Source organism: Mus caroli, chromosome 17 (assembly GCF_900094665.2).
Source record: "Mus caroli chromosome 17, CAROLI_EIJ_v1.1, whole genome shotgun sequence".
Classification (NCBI taxonomy): Eukaryota; Metazoa; Chordata; class Mammalia; order Rodentia; family Muridae; genus Mus; species Mus caroli.
Window position 1 is genome coordinate 67,036,320 of NC_034586.1, and position 19,356 is coordinate 67,055,675.

Consider the following 19,356-nt stretch of genomic DNA (forward strand, 5'->3'; position numbering starts at 1 on the left):
GAACTCACTTTGTAGACCAGGCTGGCCTCGAACTCAGAAATCCGCCTGCCTCTGCCTCCCGAGTGCTGGGATTAAAGGCGTGCGCCACCACGCCCGGCTGTGATTTAGCTTTCTTTGCTCATAAAAATATATTATTGTCCGTAAAGCTTTTGAAAGAACATCCTGAGAAGGCAGATTGGTGAGGTGTGGGGTGGCGGGGGATGAGGCTGGAGCCCAGGGCCATGGACAGGCCGAGGACATACTTCACCCTATGAGCTGTACTACCAGGCCCCAAAGGATCACGTTTCATTTTATACGACATATTGGGAAGCAGTTGTCATACGATGAACTGTGCACATGTCAGAGATAAATTTGATAAGCCTCATGTGTGTGCACATCATCATGACATGCCCGGCACTTCTACCTTATCATGTTCTTTCATGGTTCCGTCTCCCTCTCACCCGAGTCCTGCTTCCTGACACCGTAGTTTGAATTGGCCACATTTTGCATAAATAAGAGCATACTCACCTCTCACCAGCATACTGAGTTTGTGATTTATCATATAGATGTAGCCATCAGTCAATTCCAACGTACCTGTACCCTGCTCGAGGTTCCTGTGAGCCATCTGTGTTTGCATGGCTATGTGGTTGTCACCTCTCTAGGGTAACTACTTAGAGAGAGATTGGTGGGCCGTGTGGCAGGTGCATGTTCTATTTCAAAGAAATTGCTGTTTACCAAAATGATAGTTCCACTTTACATTCTTACCTGCATATGCATACGTGTGTGTGTGGTTCATTCATGTTTGTATGTGCATAGGTACACATACATGCACAGGCATGTGGAGTGTCTTTCTTGGGTGTTCTCTACCTAATGAGACAGGGTCTCATGGTAGTGAGAACTCACGGGTTCTAGCTAGCACATCTCTCAAGGTTGCCCTGGGAATCCTGTGTCTCTGTGTCCCAGGCACAGCAGGCAGACACCGTGCCTGCCTGGCTCTTCTGTGGGCTCTGAGGCTGAGCAGGAAGTCTTTACCTGCTGAACCATGTCACAGGCCCTTGTGCGATTATTTGACATGATTGAATTTCAATCTGTCATCATATGTTTATTGATGACACCAGTTTTCTTCTTCCCATTTTCTCTTTTCTTCAGACTTGGACATGTTTTAATTATTCTCTCTCATCTACATTATGTCATTCTTTATTTTAAGCTTAAACATTTGACATTTTTGATATACTTAATTATCAGCCCACCTTTTCCATTCCGTGCTGCCATTGTCATACATTGTATTTGTGTATAGATCATAAATGTTAATATATTGTATTGGCTTCAAGTAGTCATCTATTCTTCAGAGAGATTTTAAAAGTTAGAAAAGAGGGTTTTTTGTTCATTTGTTTTTTGTTTTTGTTTTTCAAAACCCCATCATTTTAAAGATCTCTTCATCTTTGTTTTGTGTATGAGTGTTTTGCCTGCTTCATGTAAGTGCATCTGTGTGTTCCTGGTACCCCTGACAGAGAGGGCAGCGGATTCTCTGGAACTGGAGTTAGATATGGTTGAGAGCCACTCTGTGTCTGCTGAGATCCAAACCCTGCTCCTCTAAAGGAGCAGCTGCTGTTCTTAACCATGGAGCCCTTCCTCCAGCCCCAGGATGGTGGAGGAGAAGGTACCGTCTCTCTAGCCCCTGAAGAACGTTTCTGTGTTTACTCACATTTTAATCTCTCCTTCATCCTCCTCTCCTTCATTTCAAACAAGATCTCTCACAAGCATGTGCAACTGCATCCTTCACTTTTATTTTCTTTTCAGTGTCTAGATTCCAGAGTTCTATCTGACCAGATTTTCTTTCGGCAGAAGCACATCCCTCAACTTTCTCTTAACACGGATTTTCCAGTTATCAATCAACTTACCTTTGCGTGTCTGAAAAGGTCTTTAATATGTGTTCTTTAATATATCCTCGATGAACATAGAGTTCCAGTTTGACAGTTTCCATGCAGAGCTTCAGAGAGTTTAGTCCAGCTAGAGGCAGCAATGATGGTGTGGGAGCCACGCTGCGGTTGCCAGGCTCCATGGGGAGCCCTTGTGTCCCTTGAGCGCATGGAGGGCTTTGGTACACACCTTTAATCCCAGCACTTGGGAGGCAGAGGCAGGTGGATCTCTGTGTTCGAGGCCAGCCTGGTCTACAGAGTTAGTACCAGGACAGCCAGGGCTACACAGAGAAACCCTGTCTGGAAAAAAAAAACCTCACATACCAGACAACAAGCTTTAAATAATGATCCCAGAGCATTAAAAGCAGCCAGAGGAAAGTTGAATGAAAGCTAAAAGGTACTGAAAGTGACACTTAGCCTAAGAAAGCAGCAGAACGGGTGAGAACAGCTGGCGTCAAACTGTTGCTCAGAGCATGTCCTACACGGTAAGAATCACTCTGAGCACAACACACTGAAACCAGTCCCCAGAAGAAGTTTCTAGAACATATGCCCAATCCTGATGCTCCAAGTTAGAAACAGTAAATCTTGTAGGAAGAAACAAGTCACTGCATATTTTAACTTTAAACCTAAAACTCCGGCAAAAGTCCTCGAAATGTACATATTTTTCTTGAGTTGGTTTGTTGAAAATGAATGAATCCAGGAGCAGCTTCATAATTTAATTCCCCATGAAGAGAGCACTCCTGAGACCCATAGAGTGTGGCTTGACATTAACAGACTTGGGGGTGACGGGCCATTCTCACTGAAACTCAGTGACACAATTCAATGACACAGATACTGACTTAGGGAGGTGTGACACATTCCCTCTTCTTTCCCAGTGGTGTATATTTGATCATAACAAAGCTAGTCGAAACAGGCTTTGTCTTGACAAGTTGCTGAGTTTTTATACCATGGGAAACACAAGAACTTGATACAAATTAGTGTATTAAGTTGATATTTAGGCATTCAAATATTAAATTGGTCAAAAAGGAACCGTTTCTGACAGCCCTCCGCAGAGGTAGCCTATGTTCCCAGGACACTGTGGTTATTTCTGTAGTAAACAAATCACCAAGTAGATTCTTTTTAGTGATAGGAAATCTCTCTGTGTTCCTATCAGGACATCTGAAATCAGTCATCTGAGATAGATGAACCAAATAGCAAAATGACTTGGGATCGCTATAGACACACACACACGCACACACACACTCACACACTCACACACACAGACACACACACACTCACACACACACAGAGTGAGCTTAGCTCAGTGTGCTGCAGTTCTGGGCTATCGCAGTAACTGTTGTCACTGTGATTTTTGTCCCTGAGTTTGTAGTACATCATCTTTTTTTTTCTCTGCTTGCTTCTAAGATATTGCCTCTATCGCTGGCTTTAGAATCACTGGGTGATTCACACTGTGCATCACTGGGTGTTGTTTTCATCCTATGTATTATGTGTAGGCTCAACACACTTCTCAGGCCTGTGGGTTCACTCTTGGTTCTTTAAATATCTTTTGCTGTATACTCTTCTCCCTCCTCTTCTTTAGGAGGAACTTGGCATCACTTGAAATTGTTCCTCCGCTCATTGATGCTGTGCTCCCTCAGCCTTCATCCTCTGTGCCCTGCGGCCCCTCTGGGATTGTTACTAATAATTACTCCTCCCCTCTCTCTATAGACAGTTATTTTCTTGCTTTCATACATACGTGGGGTTTTAAAATTAGATACCAGATATGTTGAGTCTGTGTTGCTTGATGCTGGATGTCTTTATGTTTCTAGAAATGCCTTTGAGCACTGTTTTGAGGAAAGAAATCTTTTCAAGGTGGCAGGGAGTTCAGCTGTTGTGGAGGAGGGGAGGAGGGGAGGAGGGGAGGAAGGAACAAGAGGAAGGGAGGAACAAGAGGAAGGGAGGAAAGGCATTTTCCAAAGAAGATGCCAGAATGGTGAGGTAAATCCAGAGAATACCCTGTGACTCCCACTTCTGACCTTGACCTTAACCAGCCCCACCATCTCATGGCCCACTCTAGACTTGAGTTTGCACATTATGTGCTTTGGAAAATAAGCGCACACTGCCTCGCATGGCTCAGCTTGGCTTTTCACCCATTCAACTATAAACCATTTAGACACAAGTCCAGTCCCAGGTCCTTTCGGTCTGTCTGCTAAATGCACAACAGTATCATGTGGATAACCAAATGAACGGCTTTGTTTTCTAGAGAAAAGCTTAGGGCAAGGGCCCTTCACATGGTGGGGTCACCAAGAGAGAAGCATCTCTGGTTCTCCATGTACGTGTCCCTGGCTCCCCCGAATATGTGCAGCTCACTTTACCTTGTTTTTCAGAGGGTGTCATTCCTGGGCCCCCCACAGACCTCTCTGTCACCGAGGCCACCCGGAGCTACGTAGTGCTGAGCTGGAAACCCCCTGGGCAGCGAGGCCATGAGGGCATTATGTATTTTGTAGAAAAGGTAAGACCCCAGCACTGTTAGCCATGCCACTTCCTAATGGTCTTCTTAAGCCTTGCTCATTTCTAATGACAGGCGAGTGTAGGAGGGCAGCACTCGGAATACTCTACGTTGTTTAAACCCTTACAGGTTATGAACGGTCTCTGTTAAAAGTATATATGCCACACAGATCTTTATCACGGCACCCTGAGATTCCCTCATGTCCCTGAAACTACAGATTGCCTGCAGGGCGGTGTTTTCTAGAGCAGGCTCCTCACTCTAGTGTTGGCTCTTTGGCTACTGGTTCTTACGTCGTGAGGAGGGTTGTGAGACATGATGAGGGTAGATGGTAAGAGAACTCTGTACTACTGTAGATGGTAGGGACCGGTGAGGACAGTGAGCCTTCGTGCATCGCTGTGTAAGCAGTCAACAAAACAGAACAGTTTGACATGCCAGGTCTTTTCCCCAAACATCTTACACTCACGTTGGGGACCCGAACACCGAAGGGCAGCACCCAACGAAGCAGCTGGGTGAGGAGGATGTGAGAGCCCATCCGATTGATCATGCCATATCCAAGGAGCTCTGATGAGTGAATGATACAGGGACAGGAGCAGGGGCAGGCCAGGGCATTACTGAGGACAGCAACAAGCACTAAATACATGAGAATCGGCAGACAAAGGGCACAGGACTCCATGATAGCATGGCTCCCGGAAAGGAGATTTAAGAAGAATTTGACACGAAGCTCCAAGTCCATTGTTGATGAGGTTTTGATTAGAGCATAAGGGCTGTAGGCCATTTGTGATGCCTCTGGTTCTGTTCTCTCTGCCACAAAAACAAGTTTAGGATCTAATGGAGAAGCTTTTTTGTTTTTGTTTTGTTTAATTTTTTTTGTCTGACATGTAAACACATCTATGTATTTATTCAGAGTAATGCGCTGTTGTCAACCAAAAAATGAGGCTAATGTTTATGATTTAAAATTTCATCTTTGTAAAATTACATAAGAGGAGCCCCGCCCTCCCCTCCTCCCCCAAATCTGGAACTCAATTTTTCTGTTTTATCTAGATTGTTACTCTGATCATTTATATATAAATGAGTTATTTATAACTTATTTATAAATGAGTTCCTGTCGGGCGTGGTGGCAGCACTACGGGAGGCAGAGGCAGGCAGATTTCTGAGTTTGAGGCCAGCCTGGTCTACAGAGTGAGTTCCAGGACAACCAGAACTATACAGAGAAACCCTGTCTCAAAAAAAAAAAAAAAAAAAAAGAAAAAGAAAAAAGAAAAGAAAAAAATGAGTTCCACCATGGCATTTTCATGCGATTTTACATCTTTCTCTCTTCCCTTTCTTCTCCCCCTTACCCTCCTCTTTCTCTGTCCTATTGTCTTATTTTGTTTTTAGAGGTTTTGTTGCTGTTGTTGTTGTTTGGGTTTTTGGGTAACCCAATGGGTTTCATTAGGGTTGCCTACAGGAGCATGGTTTGGGGATTGCTCATAAGAGCATAGGTGCCTTACCAGTGGCTATTCAACTAAAGAAAACATCACACCTTCACTACCAAGCACTAACTCATGAGCACTGCCTACCCAGTGATAAAGTGTTAACCAGCCTAGTTATGTACAGATCTTTCAATATATAGATCTTTCAATATACACATTTTAAATATCATATAAATTATGATATATATGCATATGTATATATGTATGTATACACACACACACTCATACACTCATACACTCATACATATATATAGTGTTTGCCCATGGGCACCACATGTACCAGATGTCAAACTATAGAAGTTAATTTTCTCCATCCTCCGTGTGGGTCTCAGGATTCAGTGTAGACAGGTAGGTTTGATGGCAGTGACCTTTATCACCCTGAGCCATGTCACTAGTAAGACTTGTCAACATCTTAATAGCCTTTTATTTACCTCACATTGGTGGCTCTTGCTAATTACACCAGAGTAACACATGTCAGGGCCTGTGGCTTTTCTTTATTCTTTATTACTTTTCTTGCAGTGAACTTTTCAGAGGTCCCCGAGGTGGGATGGCCCCCTTCTTATTTCCAGCAAATTGCTAACAATAAACTTGTGACACTTTTCCCGTGCACCATAGGCATCTTCCAAGAGTGCAGTTTATGAAATCTAAAAAGTATACATATAGCTTCATATTTTATACATGTCATCCCCAAATGAAATATAACTTGGGAGGTATCCTAGGCATTTTTCTACGTTAATAGAAGCAATGATAGAATAATAGCTAAATGGGTACTTCCTGGTATATCTCACCCCCCACCCCACGCTCACTGCATTTCTTTGACACACTCCACAGGAAGAGGCTGTGAATTAGCCCTGGGACTGTAATTACTGCGTTGCTGAGACAGTGACTCAGAACAACCTACCCTGAGACGTGGTTATCACACGAGTCAGCACTGGCTTCTGCTGACCTTTTCCTTTGGTCACGTCAATCTAAATTTTTCCATGAGAAGTCTGTAACTTTCCCAGATCAAAATACATATCATCTGTTATTAAACAATTAAATACTTTTTTTTTTACCAGCATGCTCAGTTGGATGGAATAGAAGATAATATTTACGAGCGTGGAGAAGTTACACAGAGGGTATCCCACTCTTTTAGCATCTGGGATGCTAGAGGAGTTAGGGCACAGACCTAGGATGTTCAGAGACCTAGGATGCATTTACAGAATTTTCTAAATGTCAAGCCACTGTGCTAGAAGCCTAGTTATTTCCGGCGAGCCATTTATGAGGAAGGCGTTGGCCTTTGGACAGGTTTACTTTCGGCTCTCCTGACATGGTTTCACCAGCCTAGACTGCTCATACAGCCCAGGCTGTCTCCTCAGATATCCCCTGCTTACACTTGATGGGGCTTTCACTGGGGATCTGTGTGCACATGAACTGTGCGCTGGTCTGTCGGGCCACAGTCCCATAGTAAATAATGTTGAAGCCGTGCCTGCGGTTGCTAAGACGGTTGTAACGGAGGGCTTCAGTAGCAAGAGAACTAGGTGAATCAAGGGCTTCCTTTAGACTACCCTATCCTGTGTTCTTTCCAGCCTCAAACTTGCCCTCAGATATCTCATGTCTTGGGTATTTTCTCTCATTTCTCTTTCAAAAACCTGGTTCTGTCAGGCACAGAACGTCTCTCGCTCACACTGCTTCTATCTTTAGGAATGAAAATAAGCGGTGTTTGCCAGAGGCCGAGTAATGAACCTTCTCAATTCTTAAAAGCAACCCTGTGAGGGTCATATTTTTATTTTCATGGTGCCTATTTTATAAATATGGAAACTGAGTCATTGGTAGATTTTATCATTTCTCCCAAATCACACAGTGGTTACAAGGCAGAGGTAGTATTTTAACATGGGTAATCTTAGCACAGATCCATAAATTCAACTAGAGGATGAACATCTCTAATACAAAAATCTGAATTCATGATCCAATCCTACACACTCAAAATGTTTTAGATTTTAGGTTGGGGATATTTAAACAGTAAAGTCTATGTAGATTTTACACACGCACGCACACACACGCACATATGCATGCATGCACAATTCTAAAATTGTATACACTTTTAGTTCCGAGCCTTTGAAATCAGGGATAATCCTCCTGCGTTATGCTGGGCCGCTTCCAGAGCTTACAGTTGTTCCTCTCAATAATGGTGGTATTGCAGCTGAGCGGGTTCAGTTATAATGGGTTATATTATCCATAGCATGGCCGAAAGCAGATATTGTTTTTTTTTATTATGGAAGTAAAAATTATTAATAATTGCTTCTGTATTTCCCTGAGGAGGCACGCCAAGAATATAACGACGTGGGAGAGTCTCGCACATCACACATACAAATGACACTTTTCCATGAAGTGTACTGAAGGAACACCAGAGTTTCACCTTGTTAAATTTACCTGTTATACAGATGATGATGTTGAGACCAGGAGCACCCATTTCTCATTCCAAGGTCATCCAGGTTATTACTGGCTGGGACCAGACCCTTTGAGTCCCTTCTGCCATGCCACCGAATCATGTCAGGTCAACAGAGGTCATGCTGAATAGTGTCTGGAAACTTCTGTGTCATCTTTGACAGCTAGTCTACCTCACAAAATATAGATTTCTGGAAGATTATGTCAAAAATTATCCTGTAACAAACTCAGGCAAGAGCAACGGAGTGTGTGCTTTTGCTGACCGTGAGCGGAGTTGGTAGTAGGTCTTTGACATGTCTTCAGGCTGCCCTATCTGGTTGGACTTCTTACTGTGCTACGTCCTGTCAGTGTGTAAACTTATATCTTCATTCAGGGGTTTCCAGGTCACCGTAGGAATTGAATTTATTCATTTATCCATTGCTTTATTTATTTATTTAGAGACAGAGTCTGTTCTGCATCCCAGTTGGCCTGGAAGCCACTGTAGCCCTTGTGTCTTCAAACTCATGACTTTCCTCCTGCTTCAGCCCCTTGATGGCTGAGGTAACATACATGTGCCACTACACACTTGAATATCTTTAAATTTGTCTGTCTTTTTAAAAAGCATTTTATGATTTATCCTAAAAGTCGGGCGCATTTTCACAGAGGAGCATCTTTTGATTTCTGTAACCTTACCCATTGGTTCATTTATTCGGAGAAGAAACTCCGAGTGCCCCTCTAGGCTGAGGTAGGACAGTGAGCAAGGAGGTCCCCTGAGCTCATGGAATGCACCTTCCGGTAGAGGGGACAATAAATAAATACATTTCTACTAGTGACAAATGTTTTGGTCACTAAGTAAAGCAAGGCAAGGTGGCAAGAGAAGGCCCTGAATTCTTCCACACTGGTGAAGGGCGGTAACCTAGACAGGTGTTTTCCAGGAGGTGGCCACTGAGTGCAGGCCAGATGCAATGTTTCAGAAATGTAAGTATTGAAGACAGTTTATCAGATCCATCAACCCTATCCTTGAAGTAAAGACTTCTGTAGGTGGATAGCTTGTTTATATTCACATGAAGCCAAGTGTTACAATAGTTTATCAAACAGACTAGGAAGCTGCATTCGGTGCAGCTGCATCCTGTGGCTTTCCAATGTCCCTTCCCCCCCCCATACCTCTTCTCTAAACCAGCTCTAAAAGACAGGGTGGTTTGTCGGCAGTAAATAAGCATGGGCCCTCTGCGTGCTCAAGGGGCTTCCAGTAATGCCAGCGTTCCTGTTGCAGTGTGATGTGGGAGCAGAAAACTGGCAGCGGGTCAACACAGAACTCCCAGTGAAGTCTCCTCGCTTTGCTCTGTTTGACCTGGTGGAGGGGAAGTCTTACCGCTTCCGTGTCCGCTGCTCAAATTCAGCAGGAGTTGGTGAGCCCTCAGAAACAACTGAAGTGACCGTCGTAGGGGACAAACTTGGTAAGTAGAGGGTCAGACCAGGAAACTGGGACCTTGTGGGTTAAGAGAAAATTCCAAACCAAAAACGCATAGTGTGGCTTTGCTCATGCAAGGCGAACATCACAGGTTTCAACAGCAGATATAGTTTTCAGTATCCACAGATATTCCACTTACTAAAATGCTTCCTAACTGACACTTCTTCAGCACAATTCATTATAAAACAGAGCAACTATATGTATTACATGATCGTATGAAATAATTATGAATGTGTGTTTCCGCATATGTGATGGAGATGAAATGGATTCAATGACCTTGAGTTTGAGCACCATTTTCTTCTTTATGCAGATATACCTAAAGCCCCTGGCAAAATCATCCCAAGTAGAAATACAGACACCTCAGTGGTGGTGTCTTGGGAGGAGTCCAGAGATGCCAAAGAACTGGTTGGGTACTACATCGAGGCCAGTGTTGTTGGCTCTGGCAAGTGGGAACCCTGCAATAACAACCCGGTGAAGGGCTCACGGTAATGTGTGTGTGTGTGTGTGTGTGTGTGTGTGTATGCACAGGTGTGTTTTCCTGTTCTTGTTCACTTGTCTGTGTGCATGCGTGTTCCAGGATCACTGTAACTACATGTAGTATACACATCCAGTGGAAGAATAAACACACACACACACACATATCCTGCTCTTGCAGAGGCCTTCAGCCCCCTATAACTCCAGCTCTAGGGGGGTCTGACAGTTTCTTCTGACCTCTATGGGCATCTCCATATACAGGCACACCCCCAAACATATAGATAGAATTTAAAAACAATTAAGAAGACATATACACATTTAGTGTAACTGGTCAAATGAGTTTAAGTGTGAGTATGGGCTGGTGTGATATATTTGGGAAAAAGAACTTAAAATGTCAAACACTTAAAAGAAACGTAAAATGCCACCTAAAAGTTTTTTTTTTTATGGTTCTTCCCTGATTCTTTCGATTATTTTTTTCCAATGATAACTCAAGGGCCTTTCATATACAAAGTAATATTAGACTCTGAGGACCTAACATGCTCTACTAAATGTGTATACCTTGGTATTTTAAAAGAACAGAGAACAGACTATTAGCACTTTATAAACTCTGAACATCAACATGATTAAACCCAGGACCAAGCAGTCAGAAAATCCCATCGGAACAAAGACATTCGGATAGTTTGCCACCTCTTTGTATCTGTTTTCTTTTCTTTTTTTTTTTTTTTTTGGGAAAATGTTAGCATTTAATTAACCTCCGGTGTGGCTTTTAAGCCACCAGAACACAGGCACCTCCAACACCCTTAATCTTCTCTTCAGCTCTTCTTTTTTTTTTTTTTTTTTTTGGTTTTTCGAGACAGGGTTTCTCTGTATAGCCCTGGCTGTCCTGGAACTCACTTTGTAGACCAGGCTGGCCTTGAACTCAGAAATCCGCCTGCCTCTGCCTCCCAAGTGCTGGGATTAAAGGCGTGCGCCACCACCGCCCGGCTCCTCTTCAGCTCTTCTGCTGAAGAATTTGGCCTTCATGATGACAGGTTGCTTAGGGAGCTTTCCCTTGCCCAGAACTTTGTAGTAGCCTGATCGAACAACATCAATGATGGGAGCATCTCCAGTCTTGATTTTTGCTGCATTGACCCGAGTCTGCTCGCTGACCAACGTCCACAGTTTATCCAGGTTGCCTGTTGGGCAGAAGCTCTGGTTCCTCTTCAAATGGTAATGCCGCATACCAACTTTCCCAAAGTAACCTGGGTGATATTTGTCAATGTTGATCCTGTGGTGATGCACGCCTCCAGCATTCCCGAGGCCGCCTGGGGGCTTGCGGTGCTTACGATGCGGCCGTGGCCGTGGCTCACGTGGCCCCGGAGTTTCCGGGTCTTCCTCAGTCTGGATGGCATGACGGTGGCAGAAAGGGAAAAGTGTATCTGTTTTCAATGTGAAGAAAGCTGTTTGGTTTTTTTCCCCTTGGTTATTTTCTCAACCAGGCAAGCCTGCGTTAGTTTAGGACCAATCTGAGAAGAGTCCCTAGAACGTATCTGATGGGCTTGTTGGGCAGCTTCTACTTGGCCCTTTCCCAAGGCTACAGACTCCCAGAGCCTGAGAGGCAGGAGGCTTTAGGTTAAAGGGAGAGGGCAGGATGTCTCACAGGGCATTTATTTCTTAGATTGAAAAGTCCATGCGTTCCATCTCTATCCTGGGGCATTTAGAAGCCCCAGAACTCATCATCTACCTTTAACAACAAAATCAGGAGCCAGTGAAAGGCAGACACAGTGTTATTCATCTTCATATCTATAACTAGTCCAATGCCGTGACCCCTGAAATGTTCAATAAATATTCACTAATCCAGCTCGACCTTACCTAGACTGAAAGGTTCCACTTCCTTTAGTGAACATTTGAACACTGAGTGGTAATAGTGTCTTTAGCAAAACTGTTATTTCCTTTGGGTTACAGTGTTCAGGGCTGATTTTCATGTTACAGTGGTTCATGGACTGCTACTTATAGCTGTAGCAGCTGTCGAGGAGTATGGTGGTTTTAAATGTGAAGAAACTATCATGGATCCATACCTTGTAGTTGGAGCTTTGTATTTAAATGGCAGTTCTAGATCCAGATTCCAGTGCGATTTCTCAAGTGAGGATCCCTTCCCTGGCATAAAGGAGGTAGCACTTGGGTTTATGTGACAGGATTTATCAGCATCTTACATTTTAAGAATATACCTGAACTACACACATATATATATATATATATATATATATATATATGTAGTTCATATATATATATATATATATATATGTGTGTGTATATGTATATACCTGAACTACCTATAATGTTGTCAACAGACCTATTATTTATTAACTGCCTCATTTGTGCTAGACCCACTAATGATATTTTAAATACTATATAGTTTATCTTTATGCAGAATTAATATGAATTAGTCTTATTATTTCCCTGTTGAATATCTGATGAACATTCAGGAGAAGCCAGGATTAGCTGGGCAGTGGTGGCACACGCCTTTAATCCCAGCACTTGGGAGGCAGAAGCAGGTGAATTTCTGAGTTCGAGGCCAGCCTGGTCTACAGAGTGAGTTCCAGGACAGCCAGGGCTACACAGAGAAACCCTGTCTTGAAAAACAAAAACAAAAACAAACCATCAAAAAGGAGAAAGGAAAAGCTAGGATTTCTCTATCTCTGTCTCTCTATCTGTCCCTATTCCTCTGTCTTTCCGTGTCTGTCTCCATGTCTGTCTGTCTCTGTCTGTCTCTGTTTCTCTCTCTCTCTGACTAAGATTTATAAATTGCCCACATAGTCTTCTTGTTTAAGGTGCATATATTACTGGAAGCTCTCAGTGTCCTTTTGGAAAATGAATCTTTTCAGAACAATCCAAGCTGTTCAGATCATTCAGTAAAGCTGCCAATCACTTCCCTAATGGCCCTCCTAGGACAGGGTTAAAAGCTGTCTTTTATCTTTAGATTTACTTGTCATGGACTGACGACTGCTCAGAGCTATATTTTCCGGGTCAGAGCAGTGAACGCAGCTGGACTTAGCGAATACTCACAGGATTCGGAAGCTATTGAAGTCAAAGCTGCTATCGGTAAGTTCCTTTTATGCAGCTTGGTCAAGGGAAATACTCAAGTTTTCTAACTTTCCATCGTTTCCATAAACAGTTTAAAGTTTCTAATGTCTCCATGATTCCATCATTAAACGGTCATTTTCCTGGACTCCATTTGACACTAACCTTCCATAGCTGACCTTTTACAGATCTCCATCACTTACCAGTGTCTACATCTGTAGTATTTCCATCTTCACATCCCAGTCTCCTCAGGCATTCCCCAGTGTATGAAACTTCATCCTAACATCATGTTCATCCTGGGTCCTGGCAGGCCGCCCTGCATCCATGAAGTGGTACATCACTGTAACTTGTATCGAACTGTATCTAAAAGCCATTTCACCTGCAACAGAGCTTGGCTTCTTCCTAACAGCGTATTACCATGTCGCTGAGATTCATGCGAGGCACATGTGGTTGCTTAAGCACATATTTCATCTCTGTTTGCAAACTAACCAACAGAGTAACACCATTAAAAGGTAATTATGTGTATATATGTGTTGTACCTACCAATCTCGGATAGAGTGGGTAAGGGATCCGGCTAGTTCAGAAAAACAGAAAGAAAATGTGCACTAGGCTAACATATTAACAGAAATATTTGCTTGAGTATGGATCGCAGTCATAGAGCACATAGTTATGATGTACAAAGCCCCAGTGTCACTGAAAAAGAGGTTAGGTGGGTGTGATGGTTCACACCTCTAATCCTAGCAACTGGGGTAGCTGAGGCAGGAGAGTTATGTACTCAAGATCCGAGGCTACATAGCAAGATACTGTCTCAAAATGTAGAGCAACAGATACAATAACAACGAGATTTAATACCAGGTGTTTTCCTTGGGCCTTACTGTAAGGTGTACAGTAGCAGACATATTGTTTTATGGGTTGGAAGGTACAACATTCCTGTTGCACTAGCAGTCATGGTTTATATAACTGTTATACAGTGTGTGTCTTTAATTTTGTGTCTGTGCACTGTGTGGTCCTTTCTCTGTTCTGTTGAATATTAGAACATCTATCTCCCAAGAGATGTCCCGGGTTTGCTTTTTCCCGTATAAATACGCCAAAAACCCTTTGGGTTCTGCAAATAGAAATGGTTCCCGTTCTGTCTGTGGTTTGTTTCTGTTCTTATTTCTTCTTCTTCCAAACTATGGGGAAGTTGAAGTGCTCTCTGGTGCAAACTGTTAAACCAAGATTGGTTTTCGCTCTGCTTGCAGTCCTAAATGTCAATGTTTTGTTTTGCTCCAAGAGTAACGTGTACAGGGTCTGGCTCATGTCGTTTCTGTTGTTGTCTGGTGACTGTAGGGGGAGGAGTGTCTCCAGATGTGTGGCCTCAACTGAGTGATACGCCTGGTGGACTAACAGACTCCAGGGGGGGCATGAATGGAGCCTCCCCACCAACCTCTCAGAAAGATGCTTTGCTCAGTAGCAAACCTAATAAGCCTTCATCACCCAGTAGCCCTTCCAGCCGGGGCCAGAAAGAAGTAAGTACAGTGAGTGAGTCAGTTCAGGAGACGCTCAGCTCACCGCCCCAGGAGGCAGCTCCCGAGGAGGAGCAAAGTCAATCCGAGCCCCAGAAAAAGAAGAAAGATCCAGTAGGTGAGAACTACCAAGTCCAGCTCTTCATCCATCTGTCTCCATCACTGCCTTCACCTCTCATTGTCCGATCACTGCTTCCTCTGTGTTCATGCCCCATACTGCTTCTGGATTTGATGTTTCTGTCAGTCATTCAACATGATTTGACCTGATAACGCTATCAGAGTCACCTTGTGGGGTTCGCATTTATGCATTATTTCTTGGGCTTAGAAATGACAAAATGTTTACAGGACCTTTTTGGATGAAGGGGAGTGAGTTGGGAAGATACTGTTACACCCTCGACATGAAAGTAGGAAGGACGGGATGAACAACCAGGTCGAGTGGCAGCTCTTTGACATGTTCATGCTCAGGACATGCACAGAAAAATATTTCACGATCAAGTGACAGTGTGTCAAGGACAGAGTTACTAATTTCTATTTTTCAACCCTAGGCTTTTAAGCAACTGTTCATATTTCATTTAAGTCACTAGTTCTTGGCAGCTGTGAAAAGCTTGGTATAGTATTATAGTCATGGAGAGCTACATCCCATAATACTCCTTCCCAGAAGGGACTCATGGGAGACTGTTAGCTAATCATGAGCTAGGTGGGTTCTTTGGGTTAGTGTGTTCTAGGAGTCAATATATCACATAAAAGCACTGATAAATTTTAAGCGTCTCCTGTCCATTCCCAATCTCTACCTCACCTCAGCTTTCATAATTTCTCTTCTTTCTTGTTTTTAACCCTTATTTTTGTCATTAAATAAGAATAAGTGGGATAGTCTTCATAAGTGCTCTGAAATAGGACACACACACACACACACTGACACACACAATGACTTTATTCCAAAGGTCTTCTTTGTTCCCTAAAGTTGCTTTGAAAAGGAATGTGATAATTTATGTAACTCTAATAATTCAAACAAGTCCCTGAAAGCATTGTGCTGTGCCATACATCTAGAAGGACTTCTTGTTGTCACCGCACCCTTCGTTCATCATTGAAAACTATCATTTCAGTGGCCGGATATGAAGGGACCAGCAAAGTCATGTAAATATACAAGGAGTTTTGAAATATACTTCAGATATTTTTTCCTACCTGGGCACTAGCAAATGCAGCAATAGCTACCTAGCCTTCTGTGGAGTTTAAAAGCACAGGAGTTAAAAATACTGTGACAAACATGTATCTACCAAGAGAAAGACATATGGCAAATGGTGCCGTGTGCTATAAAAAAAAAAAAATAAAGGTGTATTTAACAAGAGCTCCATGATATTTTCTTGGCTGGAGTTTACACAATTTATCAGGATGAGTGTATTTGAATACAAACCGTTTGGAACTGTATGGAGATGATAAATAAGCAAACTGAGATAGAAACCGAGATATGTACAAATTCGGTTGCCATCAGAGGCCAAATAAAAACAAAAGTGTAGATTCCTGAGGGGAATATTTTGCCTTATGAGGAGAAGAACACTTTGTGGAGGACATGCCATTTTTCCAGACAGATTTTTAAAAAATCATAGTTTGATAATTTCAGTATACTTCTCAAGTGTCTATTTTTTTCCCTTGTACGCCAAGCCAGGTGCCAAGTTTCAGACCCACCTCCCATTTTCATTATGTCCTATGTCTAGCGCTCTCTTCCATGGTGCCAGGCGGGGATGGTGAATGCATTCAGGCTCAGAAATGCCTCTCTCTTACTCATGAGCTCTCCGTCTTACGACAGCCGTGCCATCTGCGCCCTATGACATCACTTGTCTTGAAAGTTTTCGGGACTCAATGGTTCTTGGATGGAAGCAGCCAGATACGACCGGAGGGGCAGAGATTACAGGATATTATGTGAACTATCGTGAGGTGATTGGCGAGGTACCAGGAAAATGGAGGGAAGCTAACATCAAGGCCATCAGCGATGCAGCGTACAAGGTAAGCAGGCACGTCCCTCTGTGGCCAGATTAAATCAGTCAGCTTTAAGAGGACTTTGAGTCATCACAGCTGAGTTGAATCAACCAGCCAGAGATCAGAAGGGTGTGCTTACACGGCAGTAAGTCTCAAAGCTGAAAACCTTCTAGGCCTACATTAGATTGTACAGAGCCTACAAGATTTTTAGGACTAAGCCCTAGGTTAGCAGACTGAGGTAGTGAGCCTCAGAGATGACAACTAAACAGAATAAAAGTTACGGTTTGCAGGTTTTAGCTACATCAAGCATTATAGCAATAATGTCACACGTGTATGCTAATACACATAGGCGCTAGTTTCTAGGCAACTAGCCTGGTTGAGTTAGAGCCTCGGCTTCAGTCTTCCTGTTTTCTGCACAGCTCTCTACTCCTTCCTGAAGTGTGTGGAATCCTTGGCCTGCCTGCATCCTTGCCCACATTTGGCTATTCAAACATTCTCAGTTTGGATAATTTGAGTGTCAAATGAGTTCTAGGGTCTTCTCCCGTACACAAGCTCTGTTTTTATATACTCTTCTCTAGAATGCCCATCCAAAGTCTTGCTCATTTTCCTCATGGTTTTCCTCCTGACGTGCAGCAACCTTTAGTGTTGTTAACACAGTCGATGACCACGTGGCTCTTAGCAGAAAGGTCTCCCTCATGCCAGGGCCACAGAGATTCTGCACTTGTCTATGTTCTAGAAGCCTTGCAGATTCTCATATTTCAGTTGCTAATTCACCTTTGCAATTTGAATGTGTTGTGAGCTGATGGTCAGAATTGATTTCCCCTAATGGAGGCACAGCCAACCAGAAGCACCTAGTGAGACTCCTCTCTTCCCATGATCCCTTTCACTCAAGTCTATCCTGGGCTCTGTCCTCTGCATTGGTCAGTTTGTCCATCTCTGCATCACAGTTTCATGGCAAGTGACCCACTCTCCCGTTTCCTTGGTCTTTCAGGGTCACTCTTAGTTCTTTGCCCTTGGGTATAATTACAGAATTAGGTATCTACTAAGTTCCGCCAAAAACAAAAAAACAACCAACCAACCAACCAAACAAACAAACAAACAAAAAAACCAACCAAACCAAAAAAAAAAAAAAAGACAAAGTATGAGGAAAAGTAATATGTTAAACTGAAACCTGTTAGAATTCTGATGGAAGGTGAATAGAATTTATCTGTATGTTGAGGAGTAATCACATATTAAATATATTGATTCTTCTAACCATTGAACATTAGTAATTTTCTTCGTTTGTTTTTTGGTTTTGTGAGGGAGCATACGTGCGGAGGTCAAAGGACAATTCACAGAAATTAAAAAAAAAATACAAGTAACATATACTGAATTTACATATAGCTGTTGTAGTTTTGTTAATTTAAAAATGAATTTATAAGTTCTTTGGGAATCTCCTAGAAACAGCCCTATTAAATGCAAATAATATATTTACATCTCCACACCCAAATCTTACAGTTTATGCTTTGTTCTCCTATGTTTCTTTCTCCCTATGACCTGGAGCAGGAGTGGCGATGTGGTCAGTATAGACATGATCCTTTGGGGGTTTTGGTTTGTTTGCTTGTTTGTTTTATTTTTTGATATGAGGTCTTACTATGTAACTCTGCCTCACATCTGAGTACTGGGGTTATAGGCACATGTCACAGTACAACCTTGGGTTTTTTTGTTTTGTTGCGTTTTGTTTTGAAGTGCTAAGGCTGGAAGCCAGGGCCTCATGCATGACTGATAAGTACTTTACTTCTGGACCACAGCATCAGTCCTTGGTCTTTATCGTACAGTAAGAACATTCCAACATCAGGATCACATTTGCTATAGTTACTTTGTACCCAGCATTACCAGAGAAAGGAGAGTTTTTATCTTACTCCTTGTTTGTTAAAAATGAATTTGAATTATTTTTAAAAAACGAGTCAGAGTGGTCACACACACTCTCTCCTTAGTATAGTCAACTAATTGACTAGAAACAACCTGTAGTCCTTTGGAAAAAAAATATATATACACCAGATTTTGTTGCTAATTGTCACCTAAGCTTCCTGCCGCAGCGTTAATGAATGAGATTTTCCTGAGAGTAGCTAGAATTTCATACCAATGAGTGGTATGAGCAATACAGGAAGAGAAGCCCGTGGGACCAGCTCACCAGAAAACAACCTGCTCATTTTAAATATTGCTTTACATGTTCGAGATGGCATGATTACAGGAAGACAAAGTGAGTCTTTTCATGCAAATGGTAAGTTTTGCCTTAAAGGCGGTGTTTCAATCATTGGTGAGAGTGAACAGGTTTTTTGGTTTTTTCGTTTTCTTTTAGTTGGTGTTTACATGGCGTGTAGCTTTTTATCATTTGATTTTCAACCTTTCTGTATTGTATCTTTATGCTTTTCATGTGTTTTAGAAATAGCACAGAATTAAGTCATGTGGTGTAAGTGTACGGTCCTGGTATTGTAGAGGTGAAGGCGGGAGGGCCAGGAATTCAGGGCCAGCCTGAGCTATCTGAGACTCTGCTAAACAAACAAACAAACAAACAAACACCCCAAAACAAAAAAACCCCATAGAATTATAGAATTACACTAGTTTC

General features: G+C 42.6%; 1 protein-coding gene and 1 pseudogene across 4 annotated transcripts in view; one reads left to right on the plus strand and one right to left on the minus strand.

Annotated features, from left to right (window-relative positions):
- Myom1 (myomesin 1) overlaps nt 1-19,356 on the plus strand; it is a 112,060-nt gene that overhangs the window by 52,618 nt on the left and 40,086 nt on the right. For 2 of the 4 annotated variants that reach the window (XM_029471248.1, XM_021186201.2), the window contains 6 exons: nt 4,265-4,389; nt 9,538-9,721; nt 10,046-10,220; nt 13,169-13,290; nt 14,599-14,892; nt 16,579-16,775. In XM_029471248.1, the coding sequence (XP_029327108.1) occupies nt 4,265-4,389; nt 9,538-9,721; nt 10,046-10,220; nt 13,169-13,290; nt 14,599-14,892; nt 16,579-16,775 (1,097 nt within the window). The remainder of the gene's footprint in view (nt 1-4,264; nt 4,390-9,537; nt 9,722-10,045; nt 10,221-13,168; nt 13,291-14,598; nt 14,893-16,578; nt 16,776-19,356) is intronic. The other 2 variants (XM_029471249.1, XM_021186202.2) reach the window with 1 other exon arrangement.
- Nucleotides 10,944-11,702, minus strand: LOC110312534 (annotated as a pseudogene).